At 43.7% G+C, this 14,474-nt stretch overlaps 1 protein-coding gene across 1 annotated transcript in view; it reads right to left on the reverse strand.

The window, feature by feature from the left end:
• Positions 1-343: 343 nt before the first annotated feature.
• The window catches only part of TMEM68 (transmembrane protein 68), a 60,783-nt gene continuing 46,652 nt past the window's right edge, over positions 344-14,474 (reverse strand). The window contains exon 8 of the mRNA XM_058699610.1: positions 344-1,080. Within this exon, the coding sequence (XP_058555593.1) occupies positions 1,042-1,080 (39 nt within the window). The 3' untranslated portion in view covers positions 344-1,041. The remainder of the gene's footprint in view (positions 1,081-14,474) is intronic.

The raw sequence follows: 14,474 nt of genomic DNA on the forward strand, positions 1-14,474 counted from the left end.
GTAGAGAAAAACATTTTTGAACAGATTCTAATTTCCTAGCTAGTAGGACTTGTTGCTTGGGATTTAAATACATCGGCACATTTTTATACATCAATTAAACCCCTTCTATTCTACGAACTCTAGCGACTTCATCACAAGAAAATGTTTTTAGCTTTTCATACACTTTGTGGTTTATTCAGTAACTATGTATCACATGGCAAGTGTTCTGGAAGGAACCAAGGACACAGTGGTCAATGATACAAACCATTGCTGACTAATAATACATGACATGTATCCAGTTGTATATACCAGGACTGTGCCAAGTGAGTTACATCTGGGTTTTCTGTTGGTGTGTTTTCTGGGGTTGTTTTTGTTTTTTTCTCAAAGAGGTCACGTGAGTTGCCCAAGCTATCATAGACAAGAAGCGAAAGAGGCAACATTCAAAGCCAGTTTGGTTGCCTCTGGAACCCAAGCGCTTAACCACAGTGCTCTAATGCTTCTGGCAGATCATATACGTTAAGAAACTACAAATGTGACAAAGGAAATCTATGGCAGCCCAACTTGCAAGGGGACAGAGAAGACCAAAACGGATGTGCCATTTTAGCTGGACAAGAGTCGTCCAAGGAAAGCAAGAAGAATTGAGGGCATTGTACAGTTAAGCAGAGGAGAAAGGGGGGGGGGGGGGGGCGGCAAGGTGCAGAGAAACTAAAAGAAACAAAAAACCTTGTACGGCTACAAACAAGTGGTGGGTGGAGACAGATCCCTGTCAACAACACAGGACTTTATCTAAATGCAGAGGCACCTCATCTTAACACCTCAGTGTGGCTTTCTCTAGTCTTCCATTTTCGTGCGTATTTGCCCGTAGTTTTCACAGAACAGTTCAATTTCTTATCAGTTGAATATGAATACATTTAGTTTTCTCCCATTTTTCATAAATTAGAATGATACAGGACTTGGGTTACCGGACTACGTTTCGAAGAAAATGATTTCAGATGACTACGACTTCCACTTCTTGATCAGGGTCCTTCACGGTGAAGAGATGTTTTGGCTGGTTTTGCAAAATCATTGGCGTAAGGTGGGGATCCTCGGATCTCCAGCCATCTGAAAGGCACAGACCTTATCATAAGTGGATACCCCCTGCTTTATACACACACTCGGACAACTGGTTGGCAGGCTGGGGCCCAGCTCCCGGCAGTGGCATCTAGGACAGAAGAGTCCACCCACGGAACCAGGCTTTGCGGCCCAGAGTCAAGGCCTTCGCTTGCAAGAGGCAAGTCCTTGAAGGCACTTGCTTCTAAGAGACACCTGTTACACCAAAATTAAAGTGATACCGTGATCCTTTCCTGGTATATTGACACCGTTCCCCTAATGGGCTGACTTTACCAGGTGGCAAACGGATTTTCAAGCTCTCTGAATGGCACCTGGCTTGTGAGGAGTGTTCAACAGCTGTTGGCTGCTGCTATTAAATCAGGACCCTCACGGATGTACCACATTTAAAATTACGCCTTGCGAGCCTTGTCAGGTTGCTAGGGAAGATTCCCCAAGGCCTTGGGAGGGGGCCTGGCACAACAAGAGAAGGTCCAGCTGCTGGGTAATGCGGTGCTCACTGAACTGAAGGGGGCCAGTTATGAATGAGTCTCATTAGGGGAGGTTGACATGCCTGGAACCCAGGCCACGCTGCGGGGGATCCATGACGAAGAGCTTAACGCTATGATGGCGCTTGACAGGTCTCGTTAGCTGGTTATAAACGATAAGACTAGCAATTTTTACTGCCTCTGTTTCACCTCAATCCTGGAGGTTATTGCTTTTAGATGCCTTTCCTCCTCCCGACTGACACACAGAGCTCCACGCAGACCCCAAGCCCACAGTTGTCATCTTAATTACTTAATGCTTTGTTCCCTGGGGAGACAGACTCACTCCAGCCATCCCGCTTCCGGGATTTGGTGAGGTTCTTACGGTTCAAAATTTCTAAACAGTCGTGCACGGTCACATAATGAATACTTACCCTCGGAAGGCTTGGTGGTAATCTTCTCACCTCAAGTCCTCAATGGAATTCTGGACGCCACTATGCACCCCAACTAAGGGAGACATGAAGAATGTTGATGTTTCCCAGGTTCTGCAACACTAACTTAGATGTGGAGATATTCTAACATAGATAGGCGACTATCACATGGGTTCCCGAATATCCAGCAGTAAAAAGATGGTTTAATGACGTAAAGGGTATATTTGTTGTGGAATATTATGCTTCTATCAGAAAGGATGAGTTAGGTCTATATCTGTTCATTTGGAGTGGTGTTCAAGATATGTTTTTGCTTTTTTTTTTAAGGTTTTTAAAAAATGTTTATTTATTTTTGAGAGAGGGAGGAGAGAGAGTGAGTGGTGAGGGGCAGAGAGAGAGGGAGACACAGAATCCGAAGCAGGCTCCGGGCTCTGAGCTGTCAGCACAGAGCCCGACGTGGGGCTCGAACTCACAAACTGCGAGATCGTCACCTGAGCTGAAGTTGGATGCTTAACCGACTGAGCCCCCCAGGAGCCCCTGTTTTTTTCTTTTTAAAGCAGGTTTCAAGACCATGTGTATAATTGGATTTTATTTTTGCAAACACACACACACACACACACACACACACACACACACCCCAAAGGACAACATTCCCATCTAGTGCACATCCATTTGAATATGTCTGGGCATCTATGAGGAAGGAGGGGAAGGTGTTCACTGCACAAGAGGAGGCTGACAACACACACCTCAGAGGCTCACAGAGGGGGAGGCATGAGGGGGATCCTTTTAATTTCTTTATATGCCTTTGGACGAATTCAGTCATTACAAAGAACACGCTTTACTTTTGTAGTTCAGAAATCTATCAAATAGGATTTAAACAGGAAAAACTGTTCCAACCAAAACTAAAAAAAAAGTTTCCCTAGAGACTTCTATTTGGCTGTTACACCTCCACTATAAGGTGAAAAATCATCTCAGAAAGGAGGGGCCGGACTCTAAACCGTCTGTTGCTGTGTGTGTATTTCCTGATTCTTGAAAAGTGGCCTAACATGGCCTGGCCTCCTATCGGGTATCCCCAGCTCCGAGGGCAGGGCCTCCTTACCAGGGCCTGCTTTGTTAGGTCTTTCTTTCCCTGGCTCCCCTTCCTCTGATGGCTGCCTCGTCACTCACCCCGCATCTCTCAGTGGCTATTGATCGTTAACGTTGACTGCCTCCAAGCATCTGGGTCCTGACTTGAGAACCGGACTTTGATTCCCGCCTGGCTCAGTTGAACCCAGGTCAGAGCTGCACCAGGTTATGTGCCTTAGTTTACACGAAGCCATCTCCTGCCCGCCCTCCCCTCCGTGGCCTGGACTGCAAGACGAGCCTGGATCTTGAGCCACGTCACGGACTATGAGTTGACTCAGGGGCAGCAGGAGATCATGACGGAAGGGTCCAGGACGTGGATCTCCTCTGAGCGAAAGAGAGATAAATTCCCAACGTCTGGAAGTTCTGTCACATGCAGACAAACGCATCCTAAAACCCATATACCGAGGTTTCAAATTCTGTAGTGATTGATTGCTCATTTACTCACTGTGCACGTTTTTAATTAACAGGTAGATGTGAAGCATCTATTATGTGGCCAAGCATTGCCCTATGCCCCGAAGGACACAAAGAAACTAGAAAGAGTCACAGTCCTGAAGAGGTTTATATTCTACCTAGGCAGCTAAGATCAAACTCAGGAGACAATGAGAGGGCGGGGAAAGCTGGCTTCGTCTTTAATTAATTTACGTGACAGTGGTTGAAAGTCCAAGAGGAGAGGAGAGGAATGGAAGTCTGGGAGAACGACAGTAGGCTCCGTTGTAAAAATGGATTTCTTTCAGTGAGGAGCGCCTATGAATTCTGTTGTAAAATGTTGTTGTTAAATGAGTTAAATGATTTCTCTAGAGATCCATTATTCCTCATTCGGTACTTTAGGTTAGGCTTTTGAAATAAACCAAGAAATGCTGGAATAATAAATCATTAACAGAATGCAGAACCACTGTTCATGCGAGGAGCAGTGACTCAAGATGGTTATTGTACAGAAGGTGTCTTTTTTTTTTTTTTTTTTGGTTAGTCCTTGTGAGTCTGCTAACATGCTTCGGTTTCTCAATAGGAATGTGAGGGGGACTGGAAAAGCACAAGCCTTCTTGGACTCCACTGCTGGTGCCCACCTTGGACTGCCAGGTCACCGTCATTGATACTGTTCTTGATCTGCTTGATATTACTAAAACCCCAACTTTCGCCCTGCCCCTGACCTTTCTGTACAGAAGCATAGCTTTGTAAATCATGGCAGCTCAGATTTATAAATTTATAGCCATCAGGGGCACCTGGGTGGCTCAGTCCATTAACTGTCCAACTTCTGATGTCAGCTCAGGTCACGATCTTGTGGTTCGTTGAGTTCCAGTCCCACGTCGGGCTCTGCACAGACAGTGCAGAGCCTGCTTAGGGTTCTCTCTCCTCTCTTTCTTTCTGCCCCTCACCTGTTCCTGCTCACTCTGTTTCTCTCAAAATAAATAAATGAACGTAAAAACATAAATTTACGGCATCAAAACTATTATGCTCTGGAAGATTGGAATTATTTAGAATCTCTGTTAGGAGTAAGAGAAAAACTCTCCTTCTTCCCTGGATTTTCGGAATGGGATGGATATGGAAATGAGCCTTACACCAGTCACGTTCGGTAGCTGTGGACAGGGTAAGTCCACTGAGAGCTGTTGTCTTAAACCCCGCGTCTTTAGCCCAGATCCTCTAGAAGGCAGAGCCAGAGGCAAGGATTAAGACGCTAATGGTTAGCAAGGCCAGGGCAGTGATGGTAAAGTAAAACGAGGTGCAAGAAGAAAGAATTGTGACACAGAGTACTGGGATATGTTAGCATTGCCGCTCAAGCTGGTTTTCACTCAGTGACAACAAAAAACCAGCAGGTTGCTCTGCAGTATATTCATTCACCACATAGGATTTTCCAGAAGAGTTGTTAAGAGGAACTGCATCTCAGAGTAGTTCACGGCAGAGAGAAAGGAGGAGAATGATCATGTCTAACTTCCACTCATCACTTGCCGCCCGTCCCCCCCCCCCCCCACTTTGCTGGTATTCACTTCAAGGGCAGGTACTTCTCCTATGTGCCCAGGTAGCATCATCCAGCCCACTGGAGGCCCGCTCAGAAACACAGATACCATACTCTTCTGTGTAAAGTTTTAACGAGGCCCAAAAGTGGGAGAGCAACAGGGTTCAGGCAGTGGGCCAGCCAAAGAGGCAAGAAAGAGGTGGTCGAGTGGGTCTACGAGAGAGGGCACAGTTTCAAACCTGTTACAGAGTCACATGCTAACTGGGTATGCTTAAAAGATATCTTTGCCACTGGCCCAGTGTGTGTGTGTGTGTGTGTGTGTGTGTGTGTGTGTGTGTGTTTAAAAATTATGAAGTAATTTTGGTTATGACATTTCTGATACAGTAAACAAAAGGAACAAGGGCTCACCGAGCGATAGGCATTAGCTAACATACCCGGGCAGTGTGAGAAAATTTGGTCAAGATAATGCTGGGAGGTCAAGCTTTATGCGTCCTCCTGGGCTCCAAAACAAGCAGTAGTAGAGGTTAAAAATAAGACACACTCATCCTCTGTGGGACTAGAAGTAGGAGAAATATAGTCATCCCCAGCGAACCTAAAAAAAAAATTACTAAAGGGAACTGTGTGGTATCTGCAGCAAACGTTTGTGATTTTCGTTTTGTTTTGGCTACCTAGAAGCTAAACACATTTCTCATTTTGAAGAAAACCAAATTTGTTGGGCATAGAATGCTCCCAGGAGGGCAGCTAACGTGAAGAGAGAGTTGTAATTTCTCCCCAACTCCTTCATGGCTAAGGCATGGTCGTTGGGTCCTGACTTAGCCAATTAGATGCTTCCACCTAGGACTTTGAACCTTGAGAGGGAACGTAAAAGTGATGAGGCAGAGGTTATTCCTGACATGAGTGGCAGAGACAAGACGCCTGGGACACAGAGCAGGATCCCAGGTGCAAAAGCATCATAAGTAGGTTCCATCGGTGACTGCGTGTTTTTGAAGGCCAGAAATGGAGATGTTCCACTGATCACGCAAAGTATCGGATATCCTTACTAAAAGTGTTCTCTTGCTTAAGTTAACCAGAATTGGTTTCTGTTGTTTGCAAGCAAGAACCCTGAGTGGTTCAGAACAAAGAGAGGGAGAGAGAGAGAGAGAGAGAGAGAGAGAGAGCGAGCCCAGAAGGAAGTAGCAAGACTCAAGAAACACTCATAAAAAGAAAAAAAAAAAATGTGCCTGGTATGACACCTAGATTCCCCATACATCTTCAACTCCATCAATAAGCCTCAGAGGAGAGCTGTCTGCAAACTAAATGTGTTTCTCGTCACCTGGAGTTAAAGGCCAACACTCTGGAAGACAATCATGCAAAGAAGACGTGCATCTTGAAGATAGTGATGGAGACTGGAGCCATGTGGCCACAAGCCAAGGAAGCTGGCAACCATCAAAAACCAGAAGAGGCAAGGAACCGACTCTTCCCTTGTGTGGCTTTGCTGACACCTTGACTTTGGACTTCTGGCCTTTAGAACTGTGAGAGAATCAATTTCTGTTGTTTTAAGCCACCACGTTTGTGGTTATCTGTTACAGAAATCCCAGGAAACCAAGACATGCAGCAATCCCCTTCCTAGGTATTTATCCAAGGAAAATGAAAACCTATGTTCATGTAAGACTTGCACAAAAATATTTATAGCAGCTTTATCTGCAATAGCCAGAAGCTGAAAAAACCCCAATGTCCCTTTGCTCAGGAATGGTGAAACACATTATGGTACATCCATACAATGGAATAATGCTCAGCAAGAAAAAGGAACCAACTGGCAACACATGTAATGCCACGGGTGAATCCACTTATTATGGTAAGTGAACGAAGACAAACCCCAAATGCTATATATTGTGTATGATTCCACTGATATGACTTTCTGGAAAAGGCAAATCTTCAGGGATGGCAAGTTGGAGAAGGGTGACTCCAGAAAGACACACGGGGCAATTCGGGGGTGGATGACGCAATAGTTCTACATCTCGATTTTCACGGTCGGTACATACTGATGCCTTCAAAGCCCACAGAACTGTATACATCAGAAAGAGTGAACTGCAGATACATTTTTAAATAATTAAAACAAAAACAAGAACTAAAAATAGTGTGACAAATCATCATTCTGGAACTGGGCACTAGGGCACGAGGTAACCAGGAACGTCACTCAAACACTCATCAAGGTGGGCCTTGTTTTACCTCAGACAGATCATTGAGGAAGAGGGTACCTTTCATTTTCACCTAATACCATCAATCAACCATCTTTATTTGAAGGATCTGTGTGAGATATGCTAATAGCGGATACATTTCTTAAAAGAAATGGTTCCTGCCCCTCACGCTAAAAGAGCTAAATACGAAGGAGAACACAAACACGTCATTTTGACAAGTTGAAGGAAATGTGGTGTCAAAAATTTGCTACTGACTTTATACTTCTCCTGTGCATTTACAGCTTTTTTTTTTAAACAAAAAGTTATACTTTGCAGTATTAAAAAAAAAAACAAAGGGCTCAAAAGTAATAGAGAATAAAAGAGGAGATTTTACAGAGCAGGCAGCTGCAAGGAAAGGAAGAGAACAACAACAACAAAAAACCTCCCTTCCAAAATGGACACGAATCAGCAAAATATGAAAACTTTGAGGATCTCAAAAGTTTTTTGATCTCCTTTGCGGAGGATCTCATTTGACCAAGAAGAAACAAACAAAACGCAGTTCATAAATCTTGACTTGCCTTGAAGTTAAGCACGTCTCACATTCAGTAGAGAGAAGAATATGAAAACTTGTCCTAACTCAGTTGTGACAACAGAACTGGTTGGAAAGGTAAAAGGCCATGATGCCTTAAAAGCTAAGCAAAGGAATTCTGAACACAGACACTCTTGACTTCGTATAAAAATAGCCACATTTCTGTATCTGGAGATTCTAAAAAAGGAAGATGACTTCAGAAGTAGCAGGGACCAAAAATGTAAGTCCTCACAATATCAATGCGATGCATGAAGAAATAGAAGGCACAAGGGGCACCTGGGTGGCTCAGTGGGTTGGGCGTCCGACTTCAGCTCAGGTCATGACCTCACAATTCATGAGTTCAAGCCCCGCGTCGGGCTCCATGCTGAGAGCTTCGAGCCTGGAGCCCGCTTCGGATTCTGTGTCTCCCTCTCTCTCTCTGCCCCTACCCCTGCTCATGCTCTGTCTCTTTCTCTCTCAAAAATAAATAAATGTTGGGGTGCCTGGGTGGCGCAGTCGGTTAGGCGTCCGACTTCGGCCAGGTCACGATCTCGCGGTCCGTGAGTTCGAGCCCCGCGTCGGGCTCTGGGCTGATGGCTCGGAGCCTGGAGCCTGTTTGCGATTCTGTGTCTCCCTCTCTCTCTGCCCCTCCCCCGTTCATGCTCTGTCTCTCTCTGTCCCAAAAATAAAATTTAAAAAAACGTTGAAAAAAAGAAAAAAAATAAAATAAATAAATAAATAAATGTTAAAAATAAAAATAAAGAAAAAGAAATAGAAGGCACACATCAAATCTCAAGTTTTAATAGATATTTATGAAAGGTGGAAGAAATGGCAAATGTCCGAGTACAAGTTCCAAAATGGCAGGACCCGCAACTCTAGACCGGCATTACAGGCAGAAGCAGCAAATGAGAACAATATATTAGGGTTCTCCAGAAAGACAGAACCAACAGGAGATGTAGGTGTACAGAAGGAGATTTATTATTAGAAATTGGTTCTGACGATTATGGAGGGTGGGAGACCCCATGATCTGCCATCGGCCAGCTGGAGAACCAGGAAAGCCAGTGTGTGGTGTTAAGTTTCAGTCCTATTGCAGAAGACCTTTGGCCCAGCACAAAAACAGGCAGATAGAGCCAATTCTTGCTTCCCTCACCTTTCATTCTTCCTATTCAGGCCTCCAACAAATTGGGTAAGACCCACTCACATTAGGGAAGGCCATCTGCTCTACTCGGTCTACCATTTCCAACATCAATCTCGTCCAGACACACCCAGAATAACGTTGCCAAATATCTGGGCAACTTGAGGCCCAGTCAAGTTGACACACACACAATTAACCATCACAGAAAATGAGAGAGCCTTTTAAATAGCACGAAGAGAAGGACAGACCCATGTGTGGGGCTGGGGCCCAGTGAGGAGCAGTATGCGGAAGAGGAAAGGGGCAGGCTCTGAGACAGACAGGGAGAGCGGGGGCGGGATTCTCCCCTCTGTTCCCAACCGTGACATGACCACGGGCAAGTTTCTTCATCTCTGGGGGCCTACGTTTCTATTTCTCGGTAGAAACAGGACCATTTCATATATTTTGTAATAAGGGATCATGATTACTACCTCATAGGATTGGTAGAATGAAGTCATGTCTGTAAAGGGTTTAGTAAATGGCAGCTAACTAGGAAGTGAGTATTAAACTGTTTCCTAACAGAATGTTAGGTAATAAAAACATTTAATAGCACAGCAAAATCACTCACTTTTAACTTAGATTTGGTTTTCTTCATCAGAAAATACCTTAGGGGTGCCTGGGTGGCTCTGTCGGTTGGGCGACTGGCTTTGGCTCAGGTCATGATCTTGTGGCTTGTGAGATCGAGCCCCACATCAGGCTCCGTGCTGACGGCTCAGAGCCTGGAGCCTGCATCAGATTCTTCGTCTCCCTCTCTCTCTCTCTGCCCCTTCCCTGCTCGTGCTCTCTCTCTCTCTCTCTCACAAATTAAAAAAAAAAAAAAAATTAAAATTACAAAAAAAAATACCTTAAAACTAGAGAAGTATAAATAAGCTTTCTTTAAAAGAATTGATGCTTAAAGTACGTTGGTCAAAACATGGTAATTTCTAATTGCTTTTGATTTTTCAAATCTCCAGGGCCAGACGAATTAGAATTTATAATTACGAACAGCCAAGGAATCTTAGACAGCAGTACAGAGACCAAAATTTTCCGGGGGACCTTGAACGAATGTCTTAATTTTCAAGAAGGGGCAGAGGTGGATTCTGAGAACACCGGCCCCATAAAGAAAGAAAATGCCGATACTGAAAGCGACGTGCATCGTTTTAACTCACAGACACCCTGCTTAAGATAATTCTAGCTCTGTTGATGAAGCAGGTGGCTCGTCAGCACTTAGAAAAAAAAAAAAAGAGATAAACAGCTAACACCAGTGTTGACTTGCTAAAAACAAGTCATACAACCCTGATTTTGATTCTTTTTTGGAGAAAGTTAATGTAGCAAGAGATCTGGGAGAGCCACATATTAAATCCAGGAACCTATACAGGCAGGCAACATTCAGGGCTCCAGCAGATGGGTGGGCATAAGACCCACAGGTGCCAGGGGTGGAAGATAAGAACTGACACACACATAAAAATACATACATATATCAGGGTTGAGATGTCCATGATCAGAACTAGGGTCTGAGGAACCTGGTCAGAGCTGGAACTAGAGTATATGCACAGAGCCAGAGAAGCTGGGCAGTTGGTTTCTGAGATGGATGTTAGCACGCAGAGGGCTACGGTCTCTGGACCGTGAGGGCCAACTCCACGGGGGAGGTCTGGAGCTGGGGCGGCCCTTTAGAGACAGGCTGAATTGAGACAGGGACGAGGCCTATGTTACTCCCCCCACTGGATTAGTCACTGGCGGTGAGCTACCGTTGGGGAGGGGTGTGCCCTCGGGTGACGCTGCAGCCCTTTCAGCAGAGGGCAATGCCAAGGGAGACACCCAGCTCTGTCTTTAGCAGCCGGAGGAAAAGCACGTCTGTCCTGTAGGAGGACGGCGATGAACCGCAGGACCCACGAGCCTCGGCCTGATGCTGGGTCTCCACAGCCCGGAGCAAGATCGCCTCTAGCCCTCCTGGACCACGGGCAGGGCTGAGGCCGGAGGCGGCAACGGTAGTTGAGGAAAAGTCAAGGCCTTCGGTAGACAGATCAGCAGTCTGCTGGCAAGTTAGTTCACTTCTCTGAGATACTGTTTTCCCCATATTTAGACAACACTTAGGGGGAGAGTTAAAAGGCCTAACGAAAGAAAGCGAGAGATGTCAGTATGTTGCCGATAGAGTCAGAGAGATCATTACAACTTGGAATGATAGGGTAAAATAGAGAATATAATATTTAACAGGCATAAATATGAAGCATTTAACAAAGGTCCAACAGTTAAACGGTACATATACACACATACATACCAGGGAAGTAAATAATAATGGCAGATATTTACTGAGTACCAAGCAGCTATCATGAGCCAGGCCTTACTTACACTTTGTGCTTTATAATCGTGCAACTAGATGCCACAAAGTACTAAACGCCTTACAGAAATGATTTCCACTAATCCTCTCAGCGAACCTGTGAGACAGGAGCTTGTATTACTCTTGCTTTTCACAGAGGTGAACTTTGGTTTGGGAGGGTAAATAATTCCCTGCAAGGTCATCTAACTGGGAGGAGGAAGGCCCAAGGTACTGAGGAACTTGAAACACACAGCCCTTACATGTGACCATCACACCATGCTACTCCCCATTGTTAGAGAAGAAGCTAGCCTATAACAAATCACACGCTATATCATTTGATCCCCATATCCGTCAGGATATGTAAGTTGCGAGTAATAAAAAATTCAATTTAAGCAGATTTACACACGAGAGAGAGTAACTGGTTCACGTAAGTAGAAGTTCAGAGGTAGAATGGCTTTGGGGTTGACTTAATCTAATGGCAAATCTTTCTACTTGGCCTCCAGTGAAGTTGGCTTCTTCACAGGCTGAAAATCACAAGCTCACAGCAGATCCAGGACTCACATCCATGTGCAATAAATCCAAACAAAGAGAGAAAAGGTCACTTCCGGGAGCTCACCCAGAAAAACGAAAAAGAATTTCCCCAAAGGCCCTGGGCTCACTCCTACTTCCATCTCCCAGGTCAAAATTATTAACAGATCAAGGACATGAGATTATTCTTAGACAAACTGGGCCATCCTTGGCATTGCAAGTGGAGACAGCATCCCCTGAGATACACAAACTTCCTGGAGGAGGGAAGGATACCTGAACAAAGTCAGGATTCTTTTCGGAAGAAGAAAGGAAGGAAATAATGGATCCCGGGTAGACGGTCAACAATGTCTCGTTCAGAGAAGGACATTTTCATCTCACCCTCCTTTTGCGCACGATCTGTGGCTTTAAAACAGTTCTTGTGAAAAAAAAAGCTGTGATTTTTGTATTGATCATAAATTCAGTATGAGCCAAAAGGATCAGATGGTGAATCTGGAACTCATTGTTGAGAGTGACGAGGTTAAAAGAAGAAACAGTCTTATCGTACTCACTTCTGGTCATATTGGGACCATGGTATCAACCCCAGATGTTGCATTTCAACATGGTACACTGTATGGCTGAGCTGTAAACATATTTGCTCCGCCCAGCGCGGAGCCCAATGTGGAGCTTGATCCCACAACCTTGAGATCATGACCTGAACTGACATCAAGAGTTGGACACTTAACTGACTGAGCCACCCAGGTGCCCCCAGCCTACCTTTAAAAGTGAGAGTTCCTGCTGGGAATTTGATTTTGCCTACCAGTTGATGAATGCGTTCTTTGACCTATAAAATAACAGTCTGAAATAGGGAAATAATGTTGAATGTAGCGTTTAAAGATTTTGAGTGAATCATGAGTACTTGGCTTTCAATACTGCTGGATGATGGCACATGTTAAAGAAGAGGTAAGAACAGGACAAGAGGGGGAAATTAAATGGGATGACCAAGAGAGAAAAAAAAAAAAATGTTTCATAGATGTTGAATTATGATCTAAAACAATACCATAAAGCCACCTAGAATTCAAAATAACCCTCATACCACAAACCAGCCCGATGTTTAGAAGTCAACACACAACACGGAAGAGATACGGAGATCCACATCTATTCTTTCATCTTTGAACATGAAAAATAATCATATAAAGACAAAAATGCATACTTTCACCACATCTAGTCAGCATATTATCAAAAGTTCTACCCAGAGCAATTAGGCAAGAAAAAGAAATAAATGAAAGTCAAATTGGGAAGGAGGATGTAAAATTATCTGTTTGCAGATGACATGAATTTATACACAGGAAACTCTAAGATTCCACCAAGAAAAACCCTGTTAGAGACAATATATGAATTCAGCACGGGGTGCCTAGGTGGCTCGGTTGAGCACTGGACTTTGGCTCAGGTCATGATCTCACCGTTTGTGAGTCTGAGCCCCGCACCGGGCTCGCAGCTGTCAGCGCAGAGCCTCTTTTGGATCCTCTGTTCCCCTCTCTCTGTCTCTCCCCTGCTTGTGCTCTCTCTCAAAAATAAATAAAACATTTAAAAAATATATATGAATTCAGCAAAGATGAAACAAAATTAACACACAAGTCACTTGTATTTCTATACATTAACAATGAGTAATTGAAAAGTAAATTATGAAAGCAACTGTTTAAAACAGAATAAAATGCAAAATTATAAAACATTGCTCAGAGAAATCTAAGATCATATAAATAAATGGAAAATATCTCCTGTTCATTGGATACGTAATACTATGAAGATGACAATACTATCCAAAGCAATCTACAGATTGAATACAATCTTTATCAAAATCCCAAGTTTTTGTTCATAAATAGGAAAACCCATCCTAAAGTTCATATGGAATCTCAAGGGACTCCAAATAACGAAAACAATCTTTAAAAAGAAGAACAAAGAGAGCTCATACTTGTAGATTTCAAAACTTACCACAAAGTTGCAGTAACCAAAACAGTGGTATGGCAAATGGACAGACATACAGAACAATGGAACAGAACAGAGAGTCCGGAAATAAATGCTTGCATATATGACCATTTGATTTTTTTTTTTTTTTTAATATATGAAATTTACTCTCAAATTGGTTTCCATACAACACCCAGTGCTCATCCCAAAAGGTGCCCTCCTCAATACCCAACACCCACCCTGCCCTCCCTCCCACCCCCCATCAACCCTCAGTTTGTTCTCAGTTTTTAACAGTCTCTTATGCTTTGGCTCTCTCCCACTCTAACCTCTTTTTTTTTTTTTTTTTTTTTCCTTCCCCTCCCCCATGGGTTTCTGTTACGTTTCTCAGGATCCACATAAGAGTGAAACCATATGGTATCTGTCTTTCTAACCATTTGATTTTTGAGAAGGGTGCCAAGACCACACAATGGAAAGGACAGTCTTTTCAACCAACGGTTCAGGGAAACTGGACATCCACATGCAAAAGTATAACGTTTATACACAAAAACTAATTTAAAATGGATCAAAGATCTAAACTTAAAAACTAAAATTATAAAACTCTTACAAGAAAAAAATAGGGGGAAAGCTTCATATTGGATTTGGCAGTGACTTCTTGGACACGACACCAAAAGCACAAGCAACAAAAGAAAAAATAAATTAGATCTCAACAAAATTAAAAACTTTTGTTCAACAAAGGATAGTATCAAGAGAGTAAAGACAC

The sequence above is a fragment of the Neofelis nebulosa genome, chromosome 14, assembly GCF_028018385.1.
Source record: "Neofelis nebulosa isolate mNeoNeb1 chromosome 14, mNeoNeb1.pri, whole genome shotgun sequence".
NCBI classification, from domain to species: domain Eukaryota; kingdom Metazoa; phylum Chordata; class Mammalia; order Carnivora; family Felidae; genus Neofelis; species Neofelis nebulosa.